The sequence below is a fragment of the Balaenoptera borealis genome (assembly GCF_965194805.1).
Source record: "Balaenoptera borealis genome assembly, chromosome: 20".
Classification (NCBI taxonomy): Eukaryota; Metazoa; Chordata; class Mammalia; order Artiodactyla; family Balaenopteridae; genus Balaenoptera; species Balaenoptera borealis.
In genome coordinates this window covers 35,084,707-35,109,907 of record NC_138879.1, presented here as the reverse complement: position 1 = coordinate 35,109,907, position 25,201 = coordinate 35,084,707, and the positions used below count along the sequence as shown (strand labels likewise).

The 25,201-nt window shown below is 48.7% G+C and overlaps 1 protein-coding gene across 13 annotated transcripts in view; it reads right to left on the bottom strand.

Moving 5' to 3' along the window:
* Positions 1-1,131: 1,131 nt before the first annotated feature.
* Positions 1,132-25,201, bottom strand: part of MSI2 (musashi RNA binding protein 2) — a 391,787-nt gene continuing 367,717 nt past the window's right edge. For 3 of the 13 annotated variants that reach the window (XM_082371905.1, XM_082371912.1, XM_082371916.1), the window contains 3 exons: positions 10,155-10,363; positions 8,298-8,370; positions 1,132-5,598 (listed from right to left, as the gene is read on the bottom strand). In XM_082371905.1, the coding sequence (XP_082228031.1) occupies positions 8,329-8,370; positions 10,155-10,363 (251 nt within the window). In that variant the 3' untranslated portion in view covers positions 1,132-5,598; positions 8,298-8,328. Of the gene's footprint in view, positions 5,599-8,297; positions 8,371-10,154; positions 10,364-25,201 lie in introns of those variants that run through there. The other 10 variants (XM_082371914.1, XM_082371915.1, XM_082371917.1 and 7 more) reach the window with 6 other exon arrangements.

Genomic DNA, 25,201 nt, shown 5'->3' with positions numbered 1-25,201 from the left:
CTGCCACCATCTGGGTCCTGCGAACTCACAGACCATGGCGCTTATTTCCTGCTCACCCACGGGTTCTGAGGTACTCTCCGCCTGTTCTTCCACTGCAATACTCTCTTAACGCTTCATAAAAATAGTTGCACAATAGAAAAGAATATATATATAACTGAGTCACTTTGCCGTACAGCAGAAACTAACATTGTAAATCAACTACACTTCAATGAAGTCAAAATAAAAATAATCACCACACACACACACAAAAAAGGTCCACAAGCTCCCTGGGGACAGGGAAAGGGCTTCTTCTCTGCTGGAGGCCCTGTGATCAGTGTTCTTGCTGAGGGTTGAGAGGAGGGAGGTGTGACTGGTGACACCCTCTCCAAACCAATCAACAGCTGCCCCCCCCCCCACCCAGCCCTCTTCCACATGTGAAAGAACACCAAACAACTCTGTTCAAAACAGTTTATTTTATTTTATTTTTTTTTTGTCAGACAAACACATTGATTTCTGGACCACAGTAGAGGATGGAAACCTTTCACAAACTTATTTATTTGAAAATACAAATATAAAATTATACTTTCCACATCTGTGATGTGAGAGACTGCCATCCACATAGTAATTTTTTACAACAGGGCTTTAAGAAAGCCACACACAAAGACCTGAAAGATGCTTGAGATATATATATATAGATACATATATATGTATATATATAAAAAAAATACTCACTACCAAAGTTGTCATCAGTTTCATACTAAAGTATAAAAGTAAGGGTGAGGTCAGCCACAGTGCTAGGGAAAGTTTTATTTAGATACATTGATGTACACATGAAACGCTTAGACTTGCATCCTATTACATATGGAATTCCGAGTTTACAATACACCATGAACGGCAGATTGGCTAGCCCACGCTACTCAAGAGGACACTCACAGATTCCACACAGGATGGTACAGTATGTACAGAATACAGTAGCAGAGAGCCTTCTGGAAGGCTCTGGAACTTTTGTCTCTCAGTCCCCATCCCCCTCCCCCCCACACGCCCCTGCCTCCTGGAAACAAACTCTTGTCCGAGACAATACATTCTGATTATTTGATAGCCAAGTGTTTGGATTAAGGTTGCTTCCCCAGAGGGGTGGGTTCTATGTATATATTTTTGTTTTAGTTTACTTACTTTTTTTTTTTTTTTTGGTTAAAAAAAAAAAAGAAAGAAAAAGAAAACAAACATATACAGTATTAAAGTATTGCTTAACGTACAGCATCTCCTTGTGTAGTGTCGTTACCCAGGACTGGGCTGAGCTGACTTCTGCTTCTTTTCTGTTTGGAGTGGGGGATGGGGGAAGCCTGCCAGCGTCTCTCTTCCATGTGCTTGCCTGCATCTGTCCCTCTGCTCCCCAGCCCCCCACCCTGCTTCAGCCTTCCTTGGAAGGTAGCCTGGCTTGTGAAGCACATTCGAGAAAGAAAAAAACTCTTCCCTCCCCCACCCAACCCCCCAGCTTCCCTCTGTCCCTGCGCGCCACTCCCAACTGATAAAGAGAAGTATGTTAGTGTTTCTTTTGTAAACAATTTCATATGCAATATAATACAGAAAGCATGGCTGACCTTCAATAAAAAAAATATAGTAAACTATATTGCTTTATTCTTGATTATGCTGCAGTGAGTGAATGGCAGAATGAAGCAGTGTGGTGGGGTGGTGGCTAAGTCCCTAGCCCTCGTTTGCACTAAAGATCAAAATAGGTTTTGCTCTTCTATTTGGAACCAAAAAAAGAAAAAAACATTTTTTTTTAAAATCCCCAAATGAAAAAGAACCAAAAAAAAAAAAAAAAAAAAGCCCAAGAAACAAAACAAAATCGAAAACAAAAACTGAACACCTTTCAGGTCATTAGAACCAACAATTACCCAATGATTTTTATACTAGTCTAGCAAGATGTGTGTAACATTCACTGGCTGTGAATTGCTGTGCAGTGAAACATTAAATTGACAGCAATAGAGCCATGCTACCTTAAAGTCCAAGCTACGAGTTCAAATTAAGATGAAGGTTATGAAGGATAGGAACATAAAGGCCTGTTGGGACTTCGTTTGAATCAAGCCGATGAGCGACTGGGATAGAGAGCGAGGCTGTTTGGTTTTCCCAGTGGGTGTGAGGAAGGCCACAAGCCAGGTGGGCGGAAGCTCCTGGAGAGGAGACCCGGAACTTGGTCACCCCCGTCAGCTCCACGTCCAGGTAGAACCAGGAATGGGTCCAGGAGCTTACGCAACTCACTCGCCTCTGTGTGGGAGGAGAGGAGTTTGGGGGCCCCAGGCAGATGGATCTAGAAGCCAGAAAGTCACCCGGTGGCTACTTTATGATTCCGGGGAAAAGCCATCAGCCAAGAGGGTTTCTCCCCCAGGGAAGGTGAAAGGTGGTTCCCATGTTCGCCACTGAGCTTAACTGAAACAAAGACAAGGCTGAACGTCAGTGCTAAAATAATTTACAAAAATCTTCCAAAATGGACTTCTAGATGAGTGGGGTACTAACGTGAACCTTAACCTAGGTAGCCACATTAAAACATATCAGATTTCCACGAGATTTGTGCTATGGGCTACTGGGTCTCTTCAAAAGGTATTATAAACATCTAAAACATATTCACACAGATTATCAATTTCTTCTGAGCATTCTTAAAAAAATATTTTTTCTCTTAGTAAAATCATTTTAATATACCATGCCTTCCTCTTTTAAAAAATAAATTAAAAAAATCCAGTTTTGCATATCTAGCGTTAGCATTTAAGGTAGTATGGCACACCCCTTCACAGTTGGGGGGGTGGGGTGGGAATCTACAAAACGCCGTAGAGTCTGCCGGCATCTGAACATCGTGAGACCTTGGGTTAGTTGAAACGACATCAGATCAGCAAAAATAAAATTAAAACTTGAAATTGAAAAAAAAAAAATGAAAGGAAAAAACTGCCCCCAAATTATTAGCATTTTTTTTCATAAATAAGAGAAAGTTCTATCCTTACTGGTCCTAAATCTGAATAACTATGTCTAATTTTTTTAAACCTTAATTACCTTATACCTATCAATATGTACTAGAAGAAAGAGGAGAAAAAAAGTCACTACACTAGTACCAGGACAGCACGCTTACAAGATAGCCATTTTATACATTATTAACAGACAATGATCAACAAAGAGTCTTCTATGAGGTGATGGGGGATGCAGAGAAAGGAAGGGTAGTACAGTACATCATCAACATGGACAAAATAGTAATTAAATTCCCTAGTCTAGACACTGAATTTCTGGGAATTTATTGTCTCTTTTTTTTTTCTTGTTTTTTTGTTTTTTTTTAAATAAAACTTCTATTTTGTTATTTTATTACTTGAACAAGTTTTGATGTTTTAAAAGCGCCCAGCATTTTACTTAACCTGGTTGTTTGGAAATAAAAAAAGAAAGAAGGAAAAACAAACAAAAAAAAACCCCTCACCAAACAACCTAACATTTTATTGGAAAAAACAAAGAACGTGATTTTCTTTTTTTAAAAAAATGTTGCTGTTTAATTAGAATTGAAAAAGGCTTTTTTTCTTTCTTTCTGAGTTAGCATTTTGGAGCCTTTTGCTTGAAGATGCTTTTACCCTACCATGTCTGTGAATGTCTACATTAGTCTACTTTGTTAGTAAAATTTATAAAAATAGGAGTGCAGCAGCTCTTTATAATAAATGTCGCATTCAGTGTCTCATACTGGCTGTGCCTTAAGTACCAAATTTATAAACGTAACAATTTAAAAAATATTAATAAAACGTCAATATCACATTTTAAAAAAGAAAAAAATATATATCCACACTACAATATGTTTTAATGCCATCTATTGAGTTGTACTTCTATAGTTGCTGTTGCCGACCTATTACCAACATTAAAAAAAAGTTAAATTAAAAAATATCCTTCATCATAAGTATCTTTCCCCATCTGAGGACCATATATTATAACAGCCAAATGTTAAACATGTGCAAACAGGAAACGGTCAGTTTTTCCCACCAGTCACAGTGCAGCGATGTTTATACTTTTTATTTTTTTAAATTCTGTTTACATCTACAATAAATTAAAAAAAAAATTCTTCCATAGCCTCTCTGGTGATACTTGCAGCACTGAGGTATTAAAAAAAAAAAAAAAAAAAAAAAAAAACCAAAACAAAACCGAAAGGTTGCTTTCCTAATTGGTAAATAGAAAGTGAATGGAGAAAAGGTTTCATTCATGCAGGCTTATCCGCTCCTGGCCCGCGGGCCCCCAGAGCTGGGGGCGGATGGGGAACAGGGGGAGAAGAGAGGCAAAGTGTCCTAGGGACCTTTGGAGGTGCTGAAATGATTGGACAATAGAAAATGATCAAATATTTAAAAATTAAGACTGAAAAAGAATGTCCCCCCACCCCTCCCCACCCAAGCCAAACAGGTGTGCTTTGAAACATTAAATATGTTAAATATTAAAATTGTAGCTTTGTTTTTAAAAAACGTCTTGGGAAAAGCAGTTTTTCATATTTTAAATAAAAATCTAACTAGACAGTAACGTTGGAAGCTGTGCACAGACGAGAGGTTAATATGCTGGTATGACACTAATACAGTTCTTAGGTCTATCACACAGACAAGAGGACCTAACCAGTGTTCTAACTTGTCGCGGGGTCGGCCTGGCAGCTGGGTGTTCTTCCGTCTCAGTCACTGACTTGGTTCTTGTTCCTCCCCTAATCCATCCACAGACCATCAAACTGCCGGGGACCGACTCCCTCACAAAAATATTTTTGATTCTCTCTTTCTTAATAGTTTCTATGTAGTTAATGGAATTGTATTTACAACATTTCTTTTTTTTAGAATTCACAACTGCAAAAAACCTTATAATATCACCTCTTTCAACAGAAAAAAAGCACTTATAGAAAAGGAGGACACTCAAAACACCGGTCGTCCTTACCTTATTGCCGAAAATAGATATACTTAGGTTAACAAAGAGACAGCACAAAAAAGAACCGCTATAGCCTGTTAATTAGCCTACGACATCTCACTTCTTATACAACGCAAAGTAGAAAGTCGACGCCCACCTCCCCGCTCCACATTTCACAACCTCGCTTCTGTGTGTGCTCAAATTCCACCTGAAAATTCATACAGTCTCAGAATTGGTACCAAAATATTGAGAGTAATATTACCATCTCAGCATCCTTGAAAAGTGAGAACAGAATTAAAACAAGCAAAAAAAAAATTTTTTTTAAGAAAAAAATAATACCTTAATATAACAATTATACTATGGTTAGCTTTTAACTAGATATTAAAGCTATATGACTACTGCACTAAGTCAAAATCACTACCAAATGTGATCTGAAGAGATTTAAAAGGAGAAGGGGGAAGAGAGAAGTGGGAGGGAAACCATCAAGAAAAACAAAAACAAAACAAAACCAAAATCATGGGATATATACACATTTAAAAGCTGTTGTCTTATATTACAGCAGATTCATGAGATGATGAGATGTAGTCAACCCTCGATCCGAAGTGAGCCATCTCTGGTTGGGATGGGGACTGAGGCTGGTGGGGGAACAGGTCTGATGACATCACCTAAACAAAGGGCCACTCAGAAACTTCGCCCAGTCTTGCCTGGACATCCAGGTATGCTCTGCAGGGTACAGAAGGTCGAGGGTGTCGTGTCCAGAAGAGAACAAAAAGTGGGGGTGGGAGGAGAAAGAAGAAATGTCAGGCAAGCATACCATTTACTCCAACTTTTTATTTTTTTCCTATTTCTTTTTTTTTTTTTAACATCCTTATTGGAGTATAATTGCTTTACAATGTTGTCTTAGTTTCTGCTGTACAAAAAAGTGAATCAGCTATATGTATACATATATCCCCATATCCCCTCCCTCTTGCGTCTCCCTCCCTCCCACCCTCCCTATCCCACCCCTCTAGGGGGTCACAAAGCACCGAGCTGATCTCCCTGTGCGATGCGGCTGCTTCCCACTAGCTATCTATTTTATGTTTGGTAGTGTATATATGTCGATGCTACTCTGTCACTTCGTCCCAGCTTAACTAGAGCTTTCAAAGTATGGCTACACTGGGCTACTGAGGACATTTGGAAATGGCCAGGCTAAGCGCTGACTGGGGTCACAGCCTGAGCTGTGACATCGGAGCCACACTTGCTGCTGGGGAGAGGGCAGCTCTGCAGCTCACTTTGCTGGCTTACTAGTTTGCTGATTCGATACGCTACTGTAGAATTCTTGAGGTAATGGTGGGAAATGGGGTCAGCAGATGTGGTCATGCTGGGTTTTCAGGTGGAATGGTGAATTGCACAGTGACTAGCGACTAGCCTTTTCTGGTTAAGCTTCTGTTTTCAAAGCTTAATGTTTAAAAACTTCTGTCTTTATGAGATACCCATCAATGACTGTCAATAACTGAAAATGCTAATTTCTACTAAAAAAAATCATATTACATACCAAAGACTCAAGGTCAGGACACATAAAAACATTCACAACAAATAACCAGCTTTGGTTCTAGGAAATAAAAACAGGCCCGGGATTCACAGACTTGCCAATCAAATCTCCCTGAATTGACTGTGAGCCTGGGCCCCTCCTTCATGGATGGTACTAAATGTCTGAGGGTCACCTGTGTTGGGGACAAACTGTGTGTTTTGGTGCGGCCATGTGACTCAATTGGCCCACTTAATCATTTTGGAGGGGGCAGGTGGTTACCTCCACTCTCGTCTATTCCATCCTTCTGAGTCCTAAAGGTGGATGAGGGAGGCTGCGCTGGGGGCAGCCTCGGCCCTCCCCCGACCCCCATGGAAACGCTGCAGAGGCCTTGGAGGGTGTGGGGAGGAGGTGGGAGGAGACCTACACCACCCTCCACTTCCAGGGGAGGGAGGGAAGAAGCGCTGGCAGTTGTTCAATCCCCTCATCAACTGATTCTACAAAGGGCTGGAGCCACTTTCCATCCCCAACGTTCTTGGGTACATCAGTCTGCCTTGCTCTCAGAGGAATCTTAGTTCCCTTGGGGCCCCCAGACCCAGCTTAATTAGTCGTGAGTAGCTCTCCTTCACACTGTTAGTGGCCTCTGGCTCCGGCCGGCCAGCGACGGCTGGGTCAGTGCTGGAAGGGAAGTGTAGGCGAGGGGTGGGGAGAATTCACACACGGGGTTTATTTGGTTAAGAGAGGCAGTTGCGTTAGTTGAGGTGATTCCTTAGCAGCAATATTAGAGAAATTCAAGAGATTTATGGAGCTCAGCTCCACCTGGTCCCCCAGCTGGGCCCCACCCTACTGAGTCCTGGCTGGCTCAGGGGCCTGAAGCAACCCTCTACAAGAGGGGCATCCTGCTGACTGCAAACCAAAGTGGCAAATCCATCGCCGGCCTTGCTTCTGTTACGTCCCAGCTCCTGGAGTGAAAGGCGCTTATGCCCCAGCTGGGATTCTATGAGTGGGACCCATTCCCAGGCCTTGGCTGTCGCCCTCTCTCTTCCAAAGAAACAGACTCACATCTCAAGACCTCAGACTAACTCGCTAACACGGGTCACGTTTAGCTTTCACGAGAGAACCCCTCTTCCTCCTTGGTGCTGTTCCGGAGAATGACGGATACTCATTTTCAATGAGAACGTGGCAAGAGGCTCCCTCGCTAACTGCCCCAACCTCCCCTCTCCTCCACTCCACCCCTTCCATATCCCCATCAAAGTGATTTAAAAAATGTTTAATTAACTTGAGCTCAGTTTAAAAGGTTAGGAAACTGGCAGGGATCCAAATCCATGTAACGCAGGTGATGTCATTAATTTAATTTGCTTTTCGTGCGGTAATCTGGATAATTACTCAGTAGTTACTGGCAAAAATGTTTTCTTTTCACTAAAAGATGGAGTCTGGCTGTTTGACTGCATGAACCCCACTGGCTGAGCCCAGCGAGCTCTGGGGAGCTGAAAGGGCCCAGCAACCCACAAGGCCAGCTCGCAGGATCCTGCCCGCCTTTCCATCCCCAGGCCTGGCAGAAGCCCAGCGGTTCCCTGCCTCCGTCCCCCTGGGACGGGCACAGCACAAAATCTCCTTCCAGTTTCCCATACTCTTGATGGTATTTCAAGACAGAGAAAGATGAGGGGTGGGAAAGATAAAGAAAAGGAATCAAAAGAATCAAAGAAAAAAAGTGGGGTCATGCTTTAAGCTGGAGGAGGGATGAGAGATTAAAAGACTGGATTTTTTTGCCCCCCACCCCCCTGAAAAGGGGTCCAGAAAGAGGAAGGAGAGATGTGGACGTGAGGAGACCAGGGCCGTGCGTACTTGCATGCCCAGGGCGCATACATGTACGGACAGGCCCAGCGGGCGAGACACGTGGCAGAGAAGGTAATACCTCAGAGTGAGATGGCAACGAAAGCACCTGCTCAATGGTATCCATTTGTAAAGGCCGTTGCAATCAAAGGTCCCTAAAATTGCACAATTGTTAAGGTCATCAGCACACTATACATGGGAACAGATTGTCATATTCTGGGAAAGGAAATTATCTCTAGGACTAGACTGTGGTTGCCAGCATGAATATGTAATTCTGAGACACCGTGCCATGAGGGGCCAGAATGACATCCTTCCCAGCCCCGACTCCCCACCCCCGGCCTGTCCGCTCACCCAGGGGAAAATTGAGAGCCAGATTCACAGGGGCGGGTGGGTGATAGGAAAGCGGGGCTTGCGCCGAAAATGATGAGCGCTGTTGCCCTGAGCCCCAGAGAGCAAAGATAACAGTGACTCTGTCCACAGTCCCAACGGCTCCAGCTGGGGAGAAAGCAAGGCCCGTGCAGACCAAACGTGACTTGATGTGCTTATTTCAGAAACCGTCACAGCACACAGGTCAGAGACCGAGGTTTTCACAAACAAATAGGGTCTGTGTTTCCGGGCACTGACAACGGAAATGAGCTGTGTTCTACGTGGTGACAGACGGTCTCCCAAATTGATGCAGCTCTAAGCTGAATAATACTACTCTGGATTTGGTACTACAGCTGATCCGAGGGTATTTGACTCATCAAACTACTGCCTTAAGTGATATTGGCTCGGGAGTGGAATTGAACAAGGACCCGGACCATGCAGGCCAGGGATGGCAGAAGTGTGTGAATGTGTGTGTGTGTGTGTGTGTGTGTGTGAGAGAGAGCGTGTGTGCATGCATGAGAGTGTGCACACGTGTGTTTGGGGTGGGGATGGAGGACTTCTAACACCAGGGTCAGGGACGGGCTGCCCTGGTGCCCAGACCGTCTGCCCTTGTTCTGTTCTCCCCAGCACAGCTTGGGAGGCAGGGCTCTCCCGACAGGGACATGACCTGGGACAGCAGACACTCCCAACTCAGCTCAAAATCAAACTGCCTCCAAGATGGGGAGGTTGGCCGATTTTCTGTTTTCCAAATGGAAGGGACAAGCGAGTAAGTGGGCTCAGGCACATTCATGCTCACACACACTGCGAGGGGGAAGAACAATACAATCTGAAAACAGCATGCAAATCTGTTAAGCAAATTTCCATTGCCTGGATTAGTCAGATTATAGAACCACAGAGCATTACAAATATCAAATGCATCTGGCCTTCGGGGGCAGGCGCAGCTAAAGAACGCAAGTGGGAACTTACTTGGAACCTGGAAACTGTAAGAAACATTAGCGGAGGAAACCTCCTGGGACAGGGCTTGCACCCCATGCTATGTCCCAGGCCCCGGCGCTGCCTCTGGACCTTGGGCGGTGACTCTCCCGACTAAGCTGCTACCCTGTGGGGCCGGATCTGTAGCTCCAAGGTCCCAGCGCACATGAGTCTCCAGGAGGCCGGGATCGAGGAGAGGGGGCTGATACTGAGGCCCTACTGTGAGCCAGCAGCTGACATATCCTGTTTCCATTTATTCTCTCACAATCTTTTGAGGGAGGAACACTTATATTCGTTTGGCAGCCAGGGAAGCAGCGGATTATATACGTGGCTCAAGGTTGCATGGGCTGAACGTGCTGGAGTGGTGATCTGAACCTGACCTGCCCACACTCCCTCCACTCACCCACGGCTGCACACCGTGCCTGACCCACAGGTGCTCAGGCAGCACCTAAGCGAAGAAGCTTCAGCCCTGGATGGCTGACATGATGTGGATGGGGACCCGCTGCCCTCTCCTGGCCTCCCACCTCTGGGCTTTTCTGGCACACCCGCCCCGGGAGGCCACAGGAGATGGGCAAGAAGGCAGGGGCAGGAAGGTACTTACAGCTATGCCGTGGCCGAAGCCTGAGCCCGGCTGTGGGCTGGCCGCACTTATGTAATTCCCCACTCCGGAGTCCTGGCTGGCAGGGCCGTAGAGATCGGCGACAGGTCCTGGGCTGTTGGCCCCCGGGAAGCCTCCGGGCCGCGCCGGGTTGGAGCCTGCCGGGGAAGCGGGCGCGCCAAAATTCGGTTGAGCACTGTAGCTATTCAGGACTGGTGTGCAGAGAATAGAGCTGGGTATGAGGCCAGAAGCCAGGCATGCACCGGTCATTACAAGCCAAACACTCCAGAAAAACAGCTGAGGCCCAACTTCTAACACTGAACCAAGGCCATGCGAAAACATCAGCAGGGACTCAAGAATACTCAGCCCAGGCTACTACTAAGAAGCTCGGAGCTCCAAAAATAGAGAGAATAAAAAAACAATCATTCAACACACTACGGCAACCAACCGGAGGTGCTTCACTGCCCACCAAATTATCACAATAGAAATAGAGATATATATGGAAGAGAGAGAGAGAAAGAGTTTTTTTTTTTTTTTCACATCTGAATTGATGCTCATGCAGTCTTGTCTAGATCTGGGCACGTTGAGACAGCATTCACATCCCATGCAAACTACAAAGGAACTAGTTTTAGACTACACATTGTGTTAATATTGATATTAAAATGTGACAGGAAACAAAGCAATTTGTGTCCAGGAAAAAAAAAAATCTTCGGGGAGGGGATTTTTGATTTGCTTTTTCTTTCACTTTTTCTTTTTTTGTTTGTTTTTGGATCCATTAAATGACAAATTTGTTTTAAACAAAAAAAAAGACAAAAAAGATCTTCAGCGCCCCTCCCCCACCAACCCCCTCCCCCCTCCCCACTGGCTACTCCCTCCCTTCCCACCCCTCCCATTTATATCCCTGTATGAAAGTCATCAATACTGAACGTGGTCGGAGGATGGGATATGTCATGGAAAATTTGGGCATCTTAACATAACCGTAATGATGGTGGCAGAGGGTTCCCTTCTGGGGTGGAGAGCAGGGGATGGAGGGAGGGGATGGGGTGGGGATGGCGAATCTGGAGGCTCTGGGGCCGAAGCTGAGTGAATGCCAATGATTCTACGGGACACCCACACACTCACCTCCTGCAGTAGAAGGAAAGGGGGGATTTAAACTTTTTTTTTTCCTTTCGTTTTAAAAAAAAAAAGACAAAGAAGTATGAATCCAGAGCATACTGACTGAACCAATTTATCACTAAAGCATATCTGACCGAAATGTCTGCTTTCTGTTGGTTATCTTCAGATATAGACTCCAGACAGGAAAAGAGCTAGGAATGTACCTTCGCTACAGAGAGATGGGACTTCACACCCACAGAACCTGAGAGTGGCAGTGCGGAGGGGGCAGTGGGAGGAGACACTGCCTCGGGCTCCCTCCCTTAGCCTCCCCCAAATTCCATCATTCCCTCCCCAGCAAGGGCCACAGCCTGTCAACCAGGTTAATTGTGTCTCATCTTCATTTCCCCTTAGTAGCTTAAACTTTTTCTTTTCCCTAATGGAAAAAAAAAAAATTTTTTTTTTAACTGTAAAAATAAGTTCTCATTGATTTTTAAAGCTCAAGGTGAGTCTGGGGCTGGCCAGCTCTGGGCTACAGCTAACCCATCTCACAGAACCAGACAATCTGGGTTCCACGCATTTCCATGGCTCCCAGGGGCTGCTCCTCACAACAGTCTTCTCCCTCCTGCCCCCCTCGGCACTTCCCTCTGCCCTGTGGCCACCCGCCCTCAGTGGCAGAAGGGAAGAACATCTGCAAGTCTGCTCTGGGCCATGGCCTTGCCCCGTGGACCTGTGGTTGGAGCCCCTCACTTCTGGGCGGGGCGCTTGAAGAGCCAGATGTGGATTGATTTCTACCCACTTGTCGCCGGGATGGGAAGAGACCGAAGATGCCCTCCAGCCAGGCTGGTGGGAGACTGGGACGGGACACGAAGATGCAAAGGAGAGCAAGCCAAGCTGGGCCTGGCCCTCGACTCAGCAGAGAAAAGGCAAGCTGCTACCTTGGGATGCCCTCTAGGGCAGGAGGCCCCAAGGTCAGGCCCCTTGGAAGCTGTGCTGAGAAAGGAAGAAACTGGCCGATGGAAAGAACAGGTTAAAGAGAATAAAAATCACAGAGGCTTCGAGCAAGTGAATTGCTGATTTGGGAAGGCACTGGCAGACAAAAGGGATGGGATTTTTGAATACAGAAGATTAAATTTGCAGATAACATTTGGCCTTGCTCACTCAAGGAGGCTAGCAGCAAGCTGCGATATTCAAAAGGCAGCATTATCTTGGTCTCACACACTTTCTTCCTCCGGGCTAGGGAAAACTGAGGGAGCTCAGACAGTGGACTCCTGGCTCACCCAGGCAGCTGACCCAGCTCCTATGCCAAGTAACCAACAAAGTATCTAGCCGGCTCTGTTTCAGGGTGGAGAGCAGGGGTGTGGGCAGTGGGGCCACAGTGGAAGATAGGAAGACTTTTTGACTTCTTTCTCCTGTGGCCAGATGAGGCTCCAGGAGGACAGTGGGCAAGCCCGCCTATCTAGAAGCCAGGGAGAAGGGAGGTCTCCGTCTTGGCTCCTTCCAGCAGGGGGAGGGCCATGCAGCGACTAATCCAGCCAGAGGAGGCAGCCTGGGAGACAGGAGGCGGCACGCCCGCGGAAGGAAGGATGCTGTCCTGAAACATGCCCCTCCGGAGGCTTAGAAGACAGGAGGGCTGGTGGTATTCGGCCCAGCCCCGGCTACCTCTCACCATCCTGTGTGCCCAGGGGGCCTGCAGCTTGAGAGTTGGCCTGAAGGGAATTTCACAGTAAGCAGCTCTTCTTAGGCCTACATTGCCCCTCCCCGCTCAGTCTTCTTCCATCAAATGACACCAGTATCACGGTTGAGAAGGCACTGTATTAAAATGCAGCTCTAAAACCCTAAGTCTCGCAGGAATATACACTTGCCCTCCTAATGCCGGAGCCCCAGCTCAGAGTCACCCCGCAGACAGTCCCCAGCCAAGGGTGAAAGATCAGGCAGTGGGTTCCCGCCGAGGGTGCAGCTGGCAGGCAAGAAGCACCTGGTTCTGGGCTGGTCCTTTTTCTCTAGGCTTCTGGACAGTGGAAGCTGCACCCTCAAAGGCTGAGGGCATGGAGGAGCCAGGTCTCTGGGCTCTTTGGTCAATGACGCCCTCTTTCTCTGTGGGCGGGAGACCCAGGCTCCAGAAAGCACGCTAACAAGCCAACGAGATGGCCCGAACCCACGATCTCTGGGAATGCTCTACCCAGCAACGGCTCTGCTGCTCAGGAAGGAAGGGGCAGGGCACTGCGCACGCCAGCGTGTCGGCGGCTGTTCCCGCTGTCTGATGGTGGGAAGGCATTAGGAACAAAGCGATTTTCTTCTTTCGGGAGGTTCGCACTGCACACTGGCTGGTTACACAGTAAAGGAGGAGGCCCTCCCCTCCAAGCTGTGACCTTGAGAGAGGCAGGGGGAGAAGCACGACTCCGAGCCCCTGACCTAAGGGTGCTTTCTGTGCCAGTCACCCCTCAGTCAATTTTCAATGGTCTGTCTCTTTGGAGGTCGCCTCCAGGCTCATTTTGAGGGGCCAGAAATGTCCCACAGGCCAGGATCAGGTCAGGAAGAGGGGATGGGCCATTATTCTTAGTGGGCAAGGACGCCTGTCTCCTGCTCAGCTAGGGGGTGTGGGGGGGGGTGGGGAGGGAGGGAGGGGGTCTCAGTATATGCTGCGGAATAAATAGTGCTGAGATTCATAAATCGGACATTCTGACTCCTGTCCCAGAGGAGGGCAGTGTCCTGCAAACACCCTGGCATTTTTGCAGCAGAAGCTGTGAGTGCTAAGTGGCCTTGGGCAAGCCCTGGGCCAAGCTGCAGTCTGGGGGCTCGCTGTGAGGGAGCAGGATCACTTTCCCATCGGCTGCCCCGGGCAGCATCCGCAGCGGTGGTTTAATACTGGGCAGGCTCCGCTTTACCCCTCGCCCCGTCCCCCAGCATCCTCTTGACTTCCTGGGTCCAGGCAGCAGGTATGCTCAGGGAGGCGGCTGTGGTGCAGAGAAAGGGAGCACTGGACTTGGAGTCAGAAGACCTGAGTGCGACCCTGGCCCTGACCTCCGGCTACACGCCTGAGTGTCAGCCCCTCACCTGTGGGAGTCCTCACCTGCGACACGTGAGTGCTGCCTGCCCTACTCAGCCTGACTCTCTGTGGGCTGTGGCGAAAACGCAAAGGAGACAGTGCTCTGGAACTTGTCAAGTTTAAAACAAATACACCTGTATTTGAGATAGCTGTGTATGCAGAGCCCAACAAGGCAGGTACCATACGCAGATTTAGGAAAATCTGATGTAGGAGAGTACAATTCACTGGCCATACAAATCAGGAAGTGATTCACAAAAGGATCTATTTCATCCACCTGGTGCACTTAATCACCTTGGACCTGATGAAAGGACTCTGGGGACTGGGGGGCAGGAAAGCAAGGACACTACATCTCACTGAGGCCAGCAAGAGGAATCACATTTGAATTAAATTTGGAGGCACTTTGCATCAGATAAAAGGAGGAACTTCCTGCCCATCAAGGGAAGAAAACACCTTGATGGCTGACCCAGGAAAGCCATCCAAAGACCTTATCCAAGGTCTGTCCTGCAGGCTCAGACTCTCACCTGCAGGGGCTGGACCCAAAGCTTGTGGGCCCCTCGGGGTTTTACAGCAAACCCAGGAGATGCCTGCCTTCTGGAGAGCATACAGTCTGCATGTGGTTCTGCCCAACTGTGGTCAGAAGGGGCTGGGCTGAGAGTGGAATTCGTCACCGAGGGTGGGGAAGTTGTGGGAGAGGGCAGTGAGAATCAGGACAGCCTCACTGTAGGTCTAGGAAAGGTATGGAAGTCCCAGTATTTCTGTATGATCCCAAAGTGATGCCACTGGACCTGGGGCAGAAAGCTAGGGCCCAGGACTCTAAGGCGGGCACCCCTGGGAGGGCATCTCTGGCTCTAAGGCTTGAAAAGTAGGTTATTACTGATCCAGAGAAAGGAACTGTTTCCAGAGTCTTTTCCAGATGAGCTCAGCCCACATATCTGGGACAAGCCAGGGCCCTGCCAAGTCCCAGCCTTAGGCCTGGGTCCTCGTTTGGTGGGTCTCACGTTTCGCCAAAAGGCAGGGCCAGCCCTCAAGACAATTTCAATCATCTGCTTGGTGAATTATCTGTTGCTGCCAGGTTTAATCTCAGGAGGGGGCCTCGTGGCCCCCAGGACATTTCTGGGACAGAGTGTGTGGCTGCTCACAAGGCAAACGCAGTTGGTGGGCCGGTCCTCAGCAAGCCCAGCTCAGAAGGTAACCTGCTGCCCGTCAGAACTCATTATGCCTCCATCAGGGACAAGGGAGGGGCGTCTGGGCGGACGGTGTCATGGCCCTGTTCCCAACCCCCGGCTCCCGCAGAATGGAGGGCCCGGAGCATAAGCCGACGTGATACTCTTCGAGGGCAGGGCTGTGTTAAATCATCACACTAGATTTTAGGGGTTTTTGTTTGTTTTAGAGAATTTAAAGAAAGCGACTGAAAAAGGGATGAGTAGAGGGGCTCTGCTGATAGGCTGATGCCAGAGTCACTGCCCCTCCGACACTCACCTTGTCTATATCATGCTTCTCTCCGCCTGGATTAAAACTCCACAGCAGCAGAGCCTGTGTCTCATGTCAGCAAGGGACCCCTCAAGGCGGGGGGCATGTGGAAGGCGGGGGGCGTGTGGAAGGCGGGGACCCTCCGGGTTCTCACGGGACCCTGTGTTCTCCAGAGCAAGAGCAACCTGCTCGATTCCCCTACAACACGGGGGGGGGTCTCGGTGGGTGTTGGGTCCATAATGCCAGGTGGCTGTCAGAAGCGGAGACCTGCCTCTGAACAGCCAGACTCTCCTTGTTCGGGAGCCAGGCAGCCAAGGCCTTCCTTGAAAGAGAGCTGACGACCCCAATCTGCAGTCTCACTGTGCCCTCTGGAAGGCGTGCCTACTGTAAATTAATGCAGGTGGTCTGAGGGGAAAGGTCAGCCTGAAAAGATACACCTGCTTCTGATAACGGAAGGAGAAACACTCAGCTGTGAACTACCAGCAGGGCAAGGAGGGAATTGCATCCAGCAGTCTGCCCGGCCACTGTGTCCCAGGGATCCTGGCTCAAACTTTCCTCCTGGAGCTTAGCCTGGAGGTGGCAGAGGTAGCTAGAGAGGGCCAGCAGTTACATCTAACCTGGGAAAACTGTATGACACACTAAAGTCAAATCAGTTCAGGGACCCAGATGCAGGGACAATCAATTTTATATACAACATTTTTTTTTTTTAAGCTCTGCTGAAATTCAAGCTATTTCAGAAGGCAAGGAGAAGACATAATTTAAAACTGGGGGAGGCTTGAGAGAGCAATGTGTGATGGTATTTCTTTCTCCCTGTCTCCATATACAAACCAATATATTACTGAGAAGGACAAACTCAGCCTGGTATCAACAAGTCTGGACACATCCACAGATGCCTGGCTCATCATAAATACTGCACAGGACACATGGAGAGTGTCAGCTCATTCACTGGGCTGAGGGAGTCAGTGTCACAAACATTCCAATTGTCGGTTTCAGTGATGGCAATCTTAGAAGACTGCAGTTTCTGCTTGTTTGCTCAACACCTAGCCTGCTTCAGACCACTGAGGTCAGTGCAGATGTCCGTTGGTTAGTGCTGGCCTATCTTAAGTAGGGAATTGATGGACAGCGGAACCTAAGACTTGGGACTCATTGTTTTGTAGAATGGTCTCAGCTTCCAGTCAAATCACATCCCCTAAAGAGATAACTTCACTGCTGGTCGGCTCCAAAACCCTCACATCCTGGGTTACTAGTGAACCGGGATACACTATCACTCAGATCAGTGAGAGGAGACAGCCCCAAGCACCCCCAAAGGACCTATCCGAGGAGGGCTTTGTGGCCTGTACTTTATACTTTACGTTGTTGTACAATCTCAGCAGAAAACATCTCATTCTCTTTCCATCTCGATGCTTTTTTATTATCAGCCCTGATTTGGGTGTGGGTGTGTCTCTTCTTCCCAAAGGACTCGGCTGGGTTGGTTGGGATGGAGGGAAGGGGGAGGAAGGGGGTCAGTGGCTTCTCCATCTGCTCATGGGGTAAATTCTGGGGATGCAGTAGCCTTGAGTGGGCCTGGGCCTGGTGGCCAAAGAAACCAAGCTTTTGTCATGAGGGCAAAGAATGAAATTTCTGGAGCCACCATCAGGTTCTTGTTTCTCCCAGACCCCAGGGGTCTCGAGGGACTGACCTTGTTTGCATGTTCTAAGGAAGAAAGGGGAGAGGGGCCCCAGGGAAGGAAAGGCAATGACGTGAGTCCCTGGGGCCTATGTGGCCCTCGCTCTGCCAGTGTGAACTGTCTGCCCGGCTGCAGCAGCTTCCCCAAGGAAGGGACCCCAGTGGCCGCTGCAGCTCAGGCCACAAGTATTGAATGCAAGGTGGTGATCCTGGGATATAAAGCAGGATCCCTCTGGGATATAAAGCAGCCTTTTGACAACACTTCCACCCTGAGCCTCTCAAGTGCTTCAGAAGACGAGGGGAAGTCGACCCCAGAGACAAATGTTTATAGTTTGGCTGAAGCAGGCGGTGTTTTAACACTCACATCCGGCTGCCTCTTCCCTAAATTAACTGGTTTCAGATTCCAGGCCCACACAGGTTAGAATGGGCAAGGGGCAGCACATGGGCGATGCCAAAGCCTCCCATTCCAGCCCCCCCTGACCTGAGAATCAGGAGGAAAGGAGGATAGAGAGTGTGCGGCCTGGGAAGGACTCCCTCTCTCTCTGTAACAGTTCTGCTGCTCCAAGTGTCTCCTAGTTTAATCCTGAGAATCTGCCTGGCTGTGTTTTGATCGGGTGACCCCCTGTGTCCCCGAGGCACACCCATCTCTTTATCTTTTCAAAAAAGAAACCAGTCTGGCTTCTCCCGGCATGTACCCAGGCACCCCAGCCGTGCTGTGTGTGCTCGCTCTCTAAGTCTCACCCTGCCCGCCCCCCAGCCAGGAGGGTCAGGTCCTTGTGTCTTGTAAGTGATTCCACTCACTGCAGCCCCAGCGTACACTTCCTGCGCTATAACTAGGTTAACAGAAAACGCTATGAAATCCGAGGCCAGAACTACATCCTTGTGGTATCCTCAGTCACGATGAAAAGCTCGGAAGGAATGAGGTGATGCCCTGTCCCAGTTAGCAAAGGTGGGGCGGGGGAAAGCCTCATACTAGTTCAGGCAAAACAGGGTCTGGAGGCAAGGGGCACAGGGTTCTAGAAGCTGTGGTTTCTCGGGGTTCCAGGCTAGAAAGGGAACTAAGATTCACTGAGCACCTACTGCGCGCCAGGCGCATTGGCAGGCGTTTAACACCATCTTGTTCACGCTCCTAACAACTTGTAAGATGGGTTTTATTGCCCTGGGGCTGCAGACAAGGAAACCGAGGGTTGGGGCCGTGAGGGGATGTGTGCAGGGTCTCACAGTGTCTCAGACCGACTGAAACCAGCTCTCACTTGGTCTTCAGGGCCACTCCTGGCTGCTTTTTAAACTGAATCATGCTGCCCAGTTGTCCGTCCTTGCATCATAGTTTGACAAGTTTTCTTCTGTTTATTTGGATCTTTCTTGGCCTCACAGAGGTCACAAAATCAACGACAAGGAATCAAAGCTCCAATGTTGGAATGCCAGCGCCCGAGGGCATGGGTCCTGCTGCCCTTTCCAAATTGGGAGCTCCCTGGTGGCGGGGGTGTCTCCCCCATCAGACCGGGGGCTCCCTGAGGTCGGGCCATGCCTGCCACAGGAGACAGGGGTCAGCCTCTCACCTGAGGACCAGACCACCCTCCTCTGTGCCACATCCCAGAACAAGACTAAGCACGAAGCAGGCATGCGGTATTGCTGGGGTCAGGGTGAGGTGGAAAGGGCACTGCCAGAGAGAAAGGAAGCCCTCCCACCCTAGAAAGTGCAACCAGAGGGCTGGTCTCAGTCCCCAAAGACTACTCCAGTCTGCTGAGGGCTGTCCTGTGGGGAGCTGGCATGCCCTAGCACCCTCAGTATTTACTGCCTGATCACATTTCATGGAAACTCACTGTTTGGGGCTCTAGCAGCCAGGGGGTGGGGTGGGGAGGATGCCCAAGGGGCCGCCCCTTGAGGACCTGTACAAAAGGCTTTCCACTTGAGCAGCCTGTCTTTAATGATTATAAAGGCACAGGAGTTTAATCCATTTTTGATGTAAGCGCTAATAGCTCTGTGTCCTTGAAGTTCAAAGCGGGCGCATACATGTCACTAATTGGCCAAGCACGGCGCCATTCAGCTCCCTCTCATGTTTCTAATTAGGTCTTTAATAACAAACAAACTCCGACCTTACCAAAAAGCCCTCATTCATCAGACAGTCAAGGAGGGACAGTCAAGCTGCTTCCCTGTTTATGGTTGCTCCAGGCTGCTGGTTCTATGTGTACATGCTCTCAATCTCAGCCAGGACAGGGCTGTCCTGTGGGGGTGGGGGGAGGTAGGAGAATCCATCTATGAGGACAAAGACCCCTTCAGCCCATCCTGGAGGGGTGGATTTCCTGGCCCTGCCGGGAGGACCAATGGTGGGCAGGAGAGGCCTGGGCTCCAAGGCTGCAGGCTAATGATCCCAGACCAGCTCTCCTGCTTATTAGAGGAGGCTGGGGTGAACTGTCTGGCTTGACTCTATCTATCTGTTTCTGAGGTAGGGATGCTGACGACAAAGTCACAGAGATGGTGTGAGGCTCCATATCTGGCAAGAACCTGATGGTATCTGAGTCCATGGTTACAGGTTGGACTTGCCTGGGGAGCTTTTAAGTAACGCTGAGGCCTGCCCACCGTGCCCCCCACCTCCCGCCATCCCCCTGTAGATTCTGATTTGATGGATCTACAGTGTGGCCTGCACACTAGGAATTTTAAGAACTCCCTAGGTGATTCTAACATGTAGCCAAGTTCAAGAACCACTGCGTTCGCCCCAGTTCCACAGCTCATCGACGACAGCTATTAACAGGTCCACCTTTATTAATGAATACCATCCAGAGTGCCAAACCCTAAAGGGTTAATCAACCACACACAAGGATGGAAATCTGACTATAGGTTTTGTTTTTAAATGATACACAAGTCTGGAAATATTTCTATCCCTCTCATTGCCTTCACACATTAAAAAAATGTGTGACTGATTTTTTCAAATGCATCCCTACCAGTTGCTTCATCACTTGGAAGCCCCTGGCTTTCTCTTCAGTCACTCCTCTCAGATCTTAAGGCACTATCACTGTCAACCTTTTGCTCCCAATGATAAGGGATCCAGAGCTTTGGAAACAGCAGCAATATACAGAGCTATAGAGCTGAATGGTGCCCAAGAACCCAACAGTCTGAAATCCTTTGCCCCCAAATCAACCAGCTTGTTGTTGGCAGAAGCCAGACTGGAACCAAGTCTTCTGATTCCCTGCTCTTCCTTCTACGCTCTTATCATCATCTTCTTCTTCCTCCTCCACCTCCTCCTTCTCTTCTTCTCCTGCTTCTTCTTAAAAGCCTCTTATCACCCTTATCTGATTAATCCACAAGGCAACCCGTCCCCTAGGACGGGGAAGGGATATAAGGGATGTCTCTGAGCTGTTTCCATCGCCAAGGCCAGATGCCAGAAGCTGTGGGGTCAACCCCTGGACAACCAAGTAAACTTCTAGCAAGTCATTTCCAAGTCTGGTTTGTTTCTCTTCAAGCCAGGTGGGAGGGGAGACATTGAAATCTCAGGGGCTACCTCAGTGGAAGGCTTAGAGACTATTTTATGCACCTGGAGCTGAACAACCTAGACCCAGAAAAGTCGAACAACGTGGCCAAGGGTACATAGCAAAACTGGGCGAGAGGTTTCTTCCAACTCGGGTCCATGTTTTCTGGTTTTGCTGCTGTGTTTGTGGTCTTTTCTCTGGAGCCTGGGTTGACACGACCAGACTCTTCTGCATGGGTCAGTGCCTGACCGACCCCCTGATTCCAGGGCATCCTGGGTCCCGTGTGTTGGTAAGGCTGAGCATCTCCTCTCCCGGCCAAGATGGGGAAAGCCTCCCACAGTGGGCTCTACCACAGGCGCACAGGTTTGCGTTAACTGGACAGACCGTTTTATTAATATTAATAAGTAACTAGGAACAAAGGGCCCCTTTATTTTTAGCTTTCTCTAATTGCGTAGTAATTGCTCATCAACAAAACAAATGAGCCCCTGCTCATGGTACTGTTGCCATGGTACTGGGAGCCCAGCCTCCCTGCAGGACGATTGGCGGAGGAGCCCACTGCTCCCGCCTCTGGCTCCGCCCCTCCCAGCCATTGGCTTAAGGCAAAGCCCCAGCAACTGGGCGGCCAATCCCCTCCCAGCCTCAGGGCTGGGCTGGGCTTCCCAGCGACCTTCCAGATTAAGTCCTCACAGCTCACGTGAAGGGATGTTGACTCATCCCTACCGAGAAGTGTCTTGCCCAAAGTGTCCTCCCCTGCTTCATCGTCTAGTTTCCTTCAGGCAGTGGCTAACTTCCTTCAGTTTTGTTTTAGCTAAAGGCTCCTTTCTAATAATGATCTTTAGCCTGGCTCACACTTACCCGACCATGCCTCCTCTGGGCCTCCTTTGTGTGCCTTTGGTCTGAAGAGATTCAGAGACCAGAAGCCAGATCGGAAATGTCAGCTAAAGCCAGACAGAACCGTGATGTCAAGTCTGCAACAGCAGAAGCAGGTGCAAAAAACACATATAATGCCTCCCGAAAATGACTGGGTTCTCTCCTCTACCAGGGATATGGAGAACTGAGTTGATGGCAGCGGTTGGTTTTTGTTGAGGGTATGTTTCAAAGATGCAGAGCTTTGCAGGTATGGCAGGATTGGTACGATGGAGCGTCTGCTGACAGACGCTGTCCAATGAGACAGACCTAGGCTCAGATCCTGCCTCTGCCACCTCACACATGCTAAGCCACAGTTTTTAAATCTTAAAAACGGGAATGGGAATGACAGCACCCATTTCATAGGGCTAAGAGAATAAAATGGGATAAGGGGGGTGGGCTTAGCACAGTACATGACTCACTCATAATATATGTGAGTTATCATTAACATATTACTATTACCATTATTTTATTAAAATTGGCTAGGAAGTGTCTTTAGCATTCTATCCACCACTTGCAAGATATCCTTCCCTCAAGGGACCTCCCAGGTGGGTTTGAATTTTGAGATGCCAGCTGGAACCCTCTGGTCCATGCCATAGAGTGGATTTCGTTGTGGCTCTCTCATCCTGACAGATCTAATTGCAACAGCCAATCACAGCTGTTCAAAAGCATTATTTGCCCACCTCCTGTTGTGCAGGATCCCAGGATGGAAAGGGGAGACCTTTGCATTTATTAATGAGCATCCAGGAACAAAGGGCCCCTTTGTTTTCCGCCTTCTCTAATTGCACAGTAATTACTCATCTATACTAAGAACAGAGGCTGACTGCCTCCTGGAGGATTGATGGTTTGTATTGTTGGAGAAGGCAGGCACCACTCTGAGATAACATGCAAAATATCTTCCAAAGACTCAAAATCCTGCCTTTCATTGAGGAGAACTCACCAATCAGGAAGAAGACTGAGAACACAAGATCACATTGAGAAGCTAGAGCGAAGGAGGGGGCATCCCAGGGAGGGTTAATCGGGTGTGGCTTCCTGGTGTTCTGAGCCAGATTTGAACAGAGGGAGCAAAGATGAGGACAGAGGGAAATGGACTAGCAGAAAGGACGAGGGCAGTGGCTGCCAGGAGGGCACAGGAATGGGAACAAATAGCCCCGAGCAGGGAATGAACAACAACTTGTTGGCAGAAGCAAAGGAGAATTGCTGGAAACTAAGGTGGACTCCCCGTGATGGAATGCCCTCCAGGGTCTGCCTTGCTCTCCTCCCGTTGCTCCAGACCACAAACCCAGCACAGCCGCAGGGATTAAGGGGTCAGATTGTGCTTTGTTGGGCCACTGCCAGGTTGATCTTCCTCACTTGGTTCTGTCTTTACTGAGTTCCACTGCCATAAAGAATATGAGCCTCTCTCTCCCACCAATATGACTATATCAATCGGGCTTTCAAGGTCTCCCTCTCCCAGACTCTAGCCTGTCTCTACCTCTTCAAGCCTATATCCCCACTGCCCATTAGACAGCCTCCCACTGTCCCCCAACCAGCATGACGTTGAGCCCAGAGTTAATCAGCTAATGGGGAAGAGTAAAAGGCCCACAGTACCTCTTACTGGGCAGCTATATACGAACATTTATGGAGTGTTTACAATTTCATGGTTTGTCACTTGCCCTTACGCCTCCCCTCTCGTCTCTCTAATCCACCCTGCTGTCTGGCTTGTCTAACAAACAAATCTGATGTCACTTCTTGGTTTCAGGCCTCTCTGAGGCTCCCAGTCACCTAGGTGAATCCAGGCTCTTTAGCATGGCACTAAGGACCCCCTGCTCTGACTCTGCCCAGCTCTCTAGCTAGCTGTTGCCCTCAACCCCAATGCATTTTATTTTCTAGCCAGAGTGAACCATTTGCAGGACTTCAAGATCACTCTGCTTTTCTGGTGGCTTTGCATAAGCTGTTTCCCCAGGCTCCCTGGGGAGCTCCTATCTGTCCTTTAAAAGTATAGATACTCGCTCCCCTGTGAAACCTTCCTCGACTTCCCCCACAGCTCTGTGCTCCTCCTTTACTGGGCTTAGGCATCATATTGTAAGTACACATTAGTCTCCATGCTAGGCTGGGAGAGCCTCTAGGGCAGGGGCTGTCCTCTGGAGTCATCTATGAGCTTCCAGGGCTGCCAGCATCAGTCTCTTTTTCCGCCTTTTATCAGTACCCAGATTTGCCTTTGGAAATCCATCCTTCTTCCACTGTGTTGGAGCTCCTTTAGCTCCTTTAGCTGGGTTTAGAGGGGTCAGATCCCACCCTCAGTGCTTGCTTCTTATAACCTAGGCCTTAACCAAATAGCACAAAGTTCTGGACTTTTGCTAGAATTCTGGACCACCTGACGCCCCTCTTCTTCTAGACAGGGTAATGTGAAGCAGGAAACTGCTGCAGCCATTTTGCCATCGTAGGAAACCAACAAAAAGACAATATCGAAATGAGAAGGAGGGCAAAGCTAAGAAAACTGCAGAAAATGAGCCCTGAACACATGAAGCTCACTCTTCCAATAGAGCTTCCAGGATGTCAGCCAATAAATCCCGTATAATATTTAATCACATTGAGCTGGGTTTTCTGATACAGCCCAAAGTACCTTGAATCAAGGCCTAGGATGGTACCTATCACATATAATAATAATTACTGTTGTTGAACACTTAATAAATATCTGCCGATTTAAACTCCACGGCAGATGTGCCCTGGGTTTGGTTCTGAAATCTACATCTGAAAGGTTGGACTGTGAGGTCTTGGAGCCTGAGTCCTCAGCCAACACAGAGCTGGCAGCCGAGGCTGTTGGGCTTTCCCAGGACGTTCCTATATGTGCAGGGTGTCTGGGCGGCAGGTGAGTCCTTCATGAACAAACATGGTTCCTCCCAGGGCTACTTAAAGGAGGCCAAAGACCTGGGTTCAAGTTCAGGGTTCTTTACCCTTGACCAAAGCCTCGCTAACCAGGTAACCAGCTGTGTGACTTTGGATATGTCATGTAACCACTCTGTAGCCCAGCTTTCTCATAAAAAACAAACATGTAAAATTGAGCCCAAACCTTCTGCCTTTCTGCCCATCTCACAGGGTAGCTGCGGTAAAAGACATGACAGCCTTAGCTCTGTAGGAACCCATGGAACCATGATGTACCCAGGTATGTGCTCCTTTGGTGATTCTCACCAACACGTGGGTTCACCAACTTTTGGGGCTCCCCAGATCCTGCAGTGCCCCCACCCAGCCCAGAGCACAAGGAGGGGATTCCTTTGCCCCTCTGTATTGGGCTCTATGTGCTGTTATAGAGCTCTCAAGGGCACCATTCTTCCCACCCCTCCTCCAGACAGCAGGGCCTGTGCTCCCAAGCCAGCATGTGAGAAGGCCAACCAGCTCAGGGGGCGGGCACGGATGTGTCA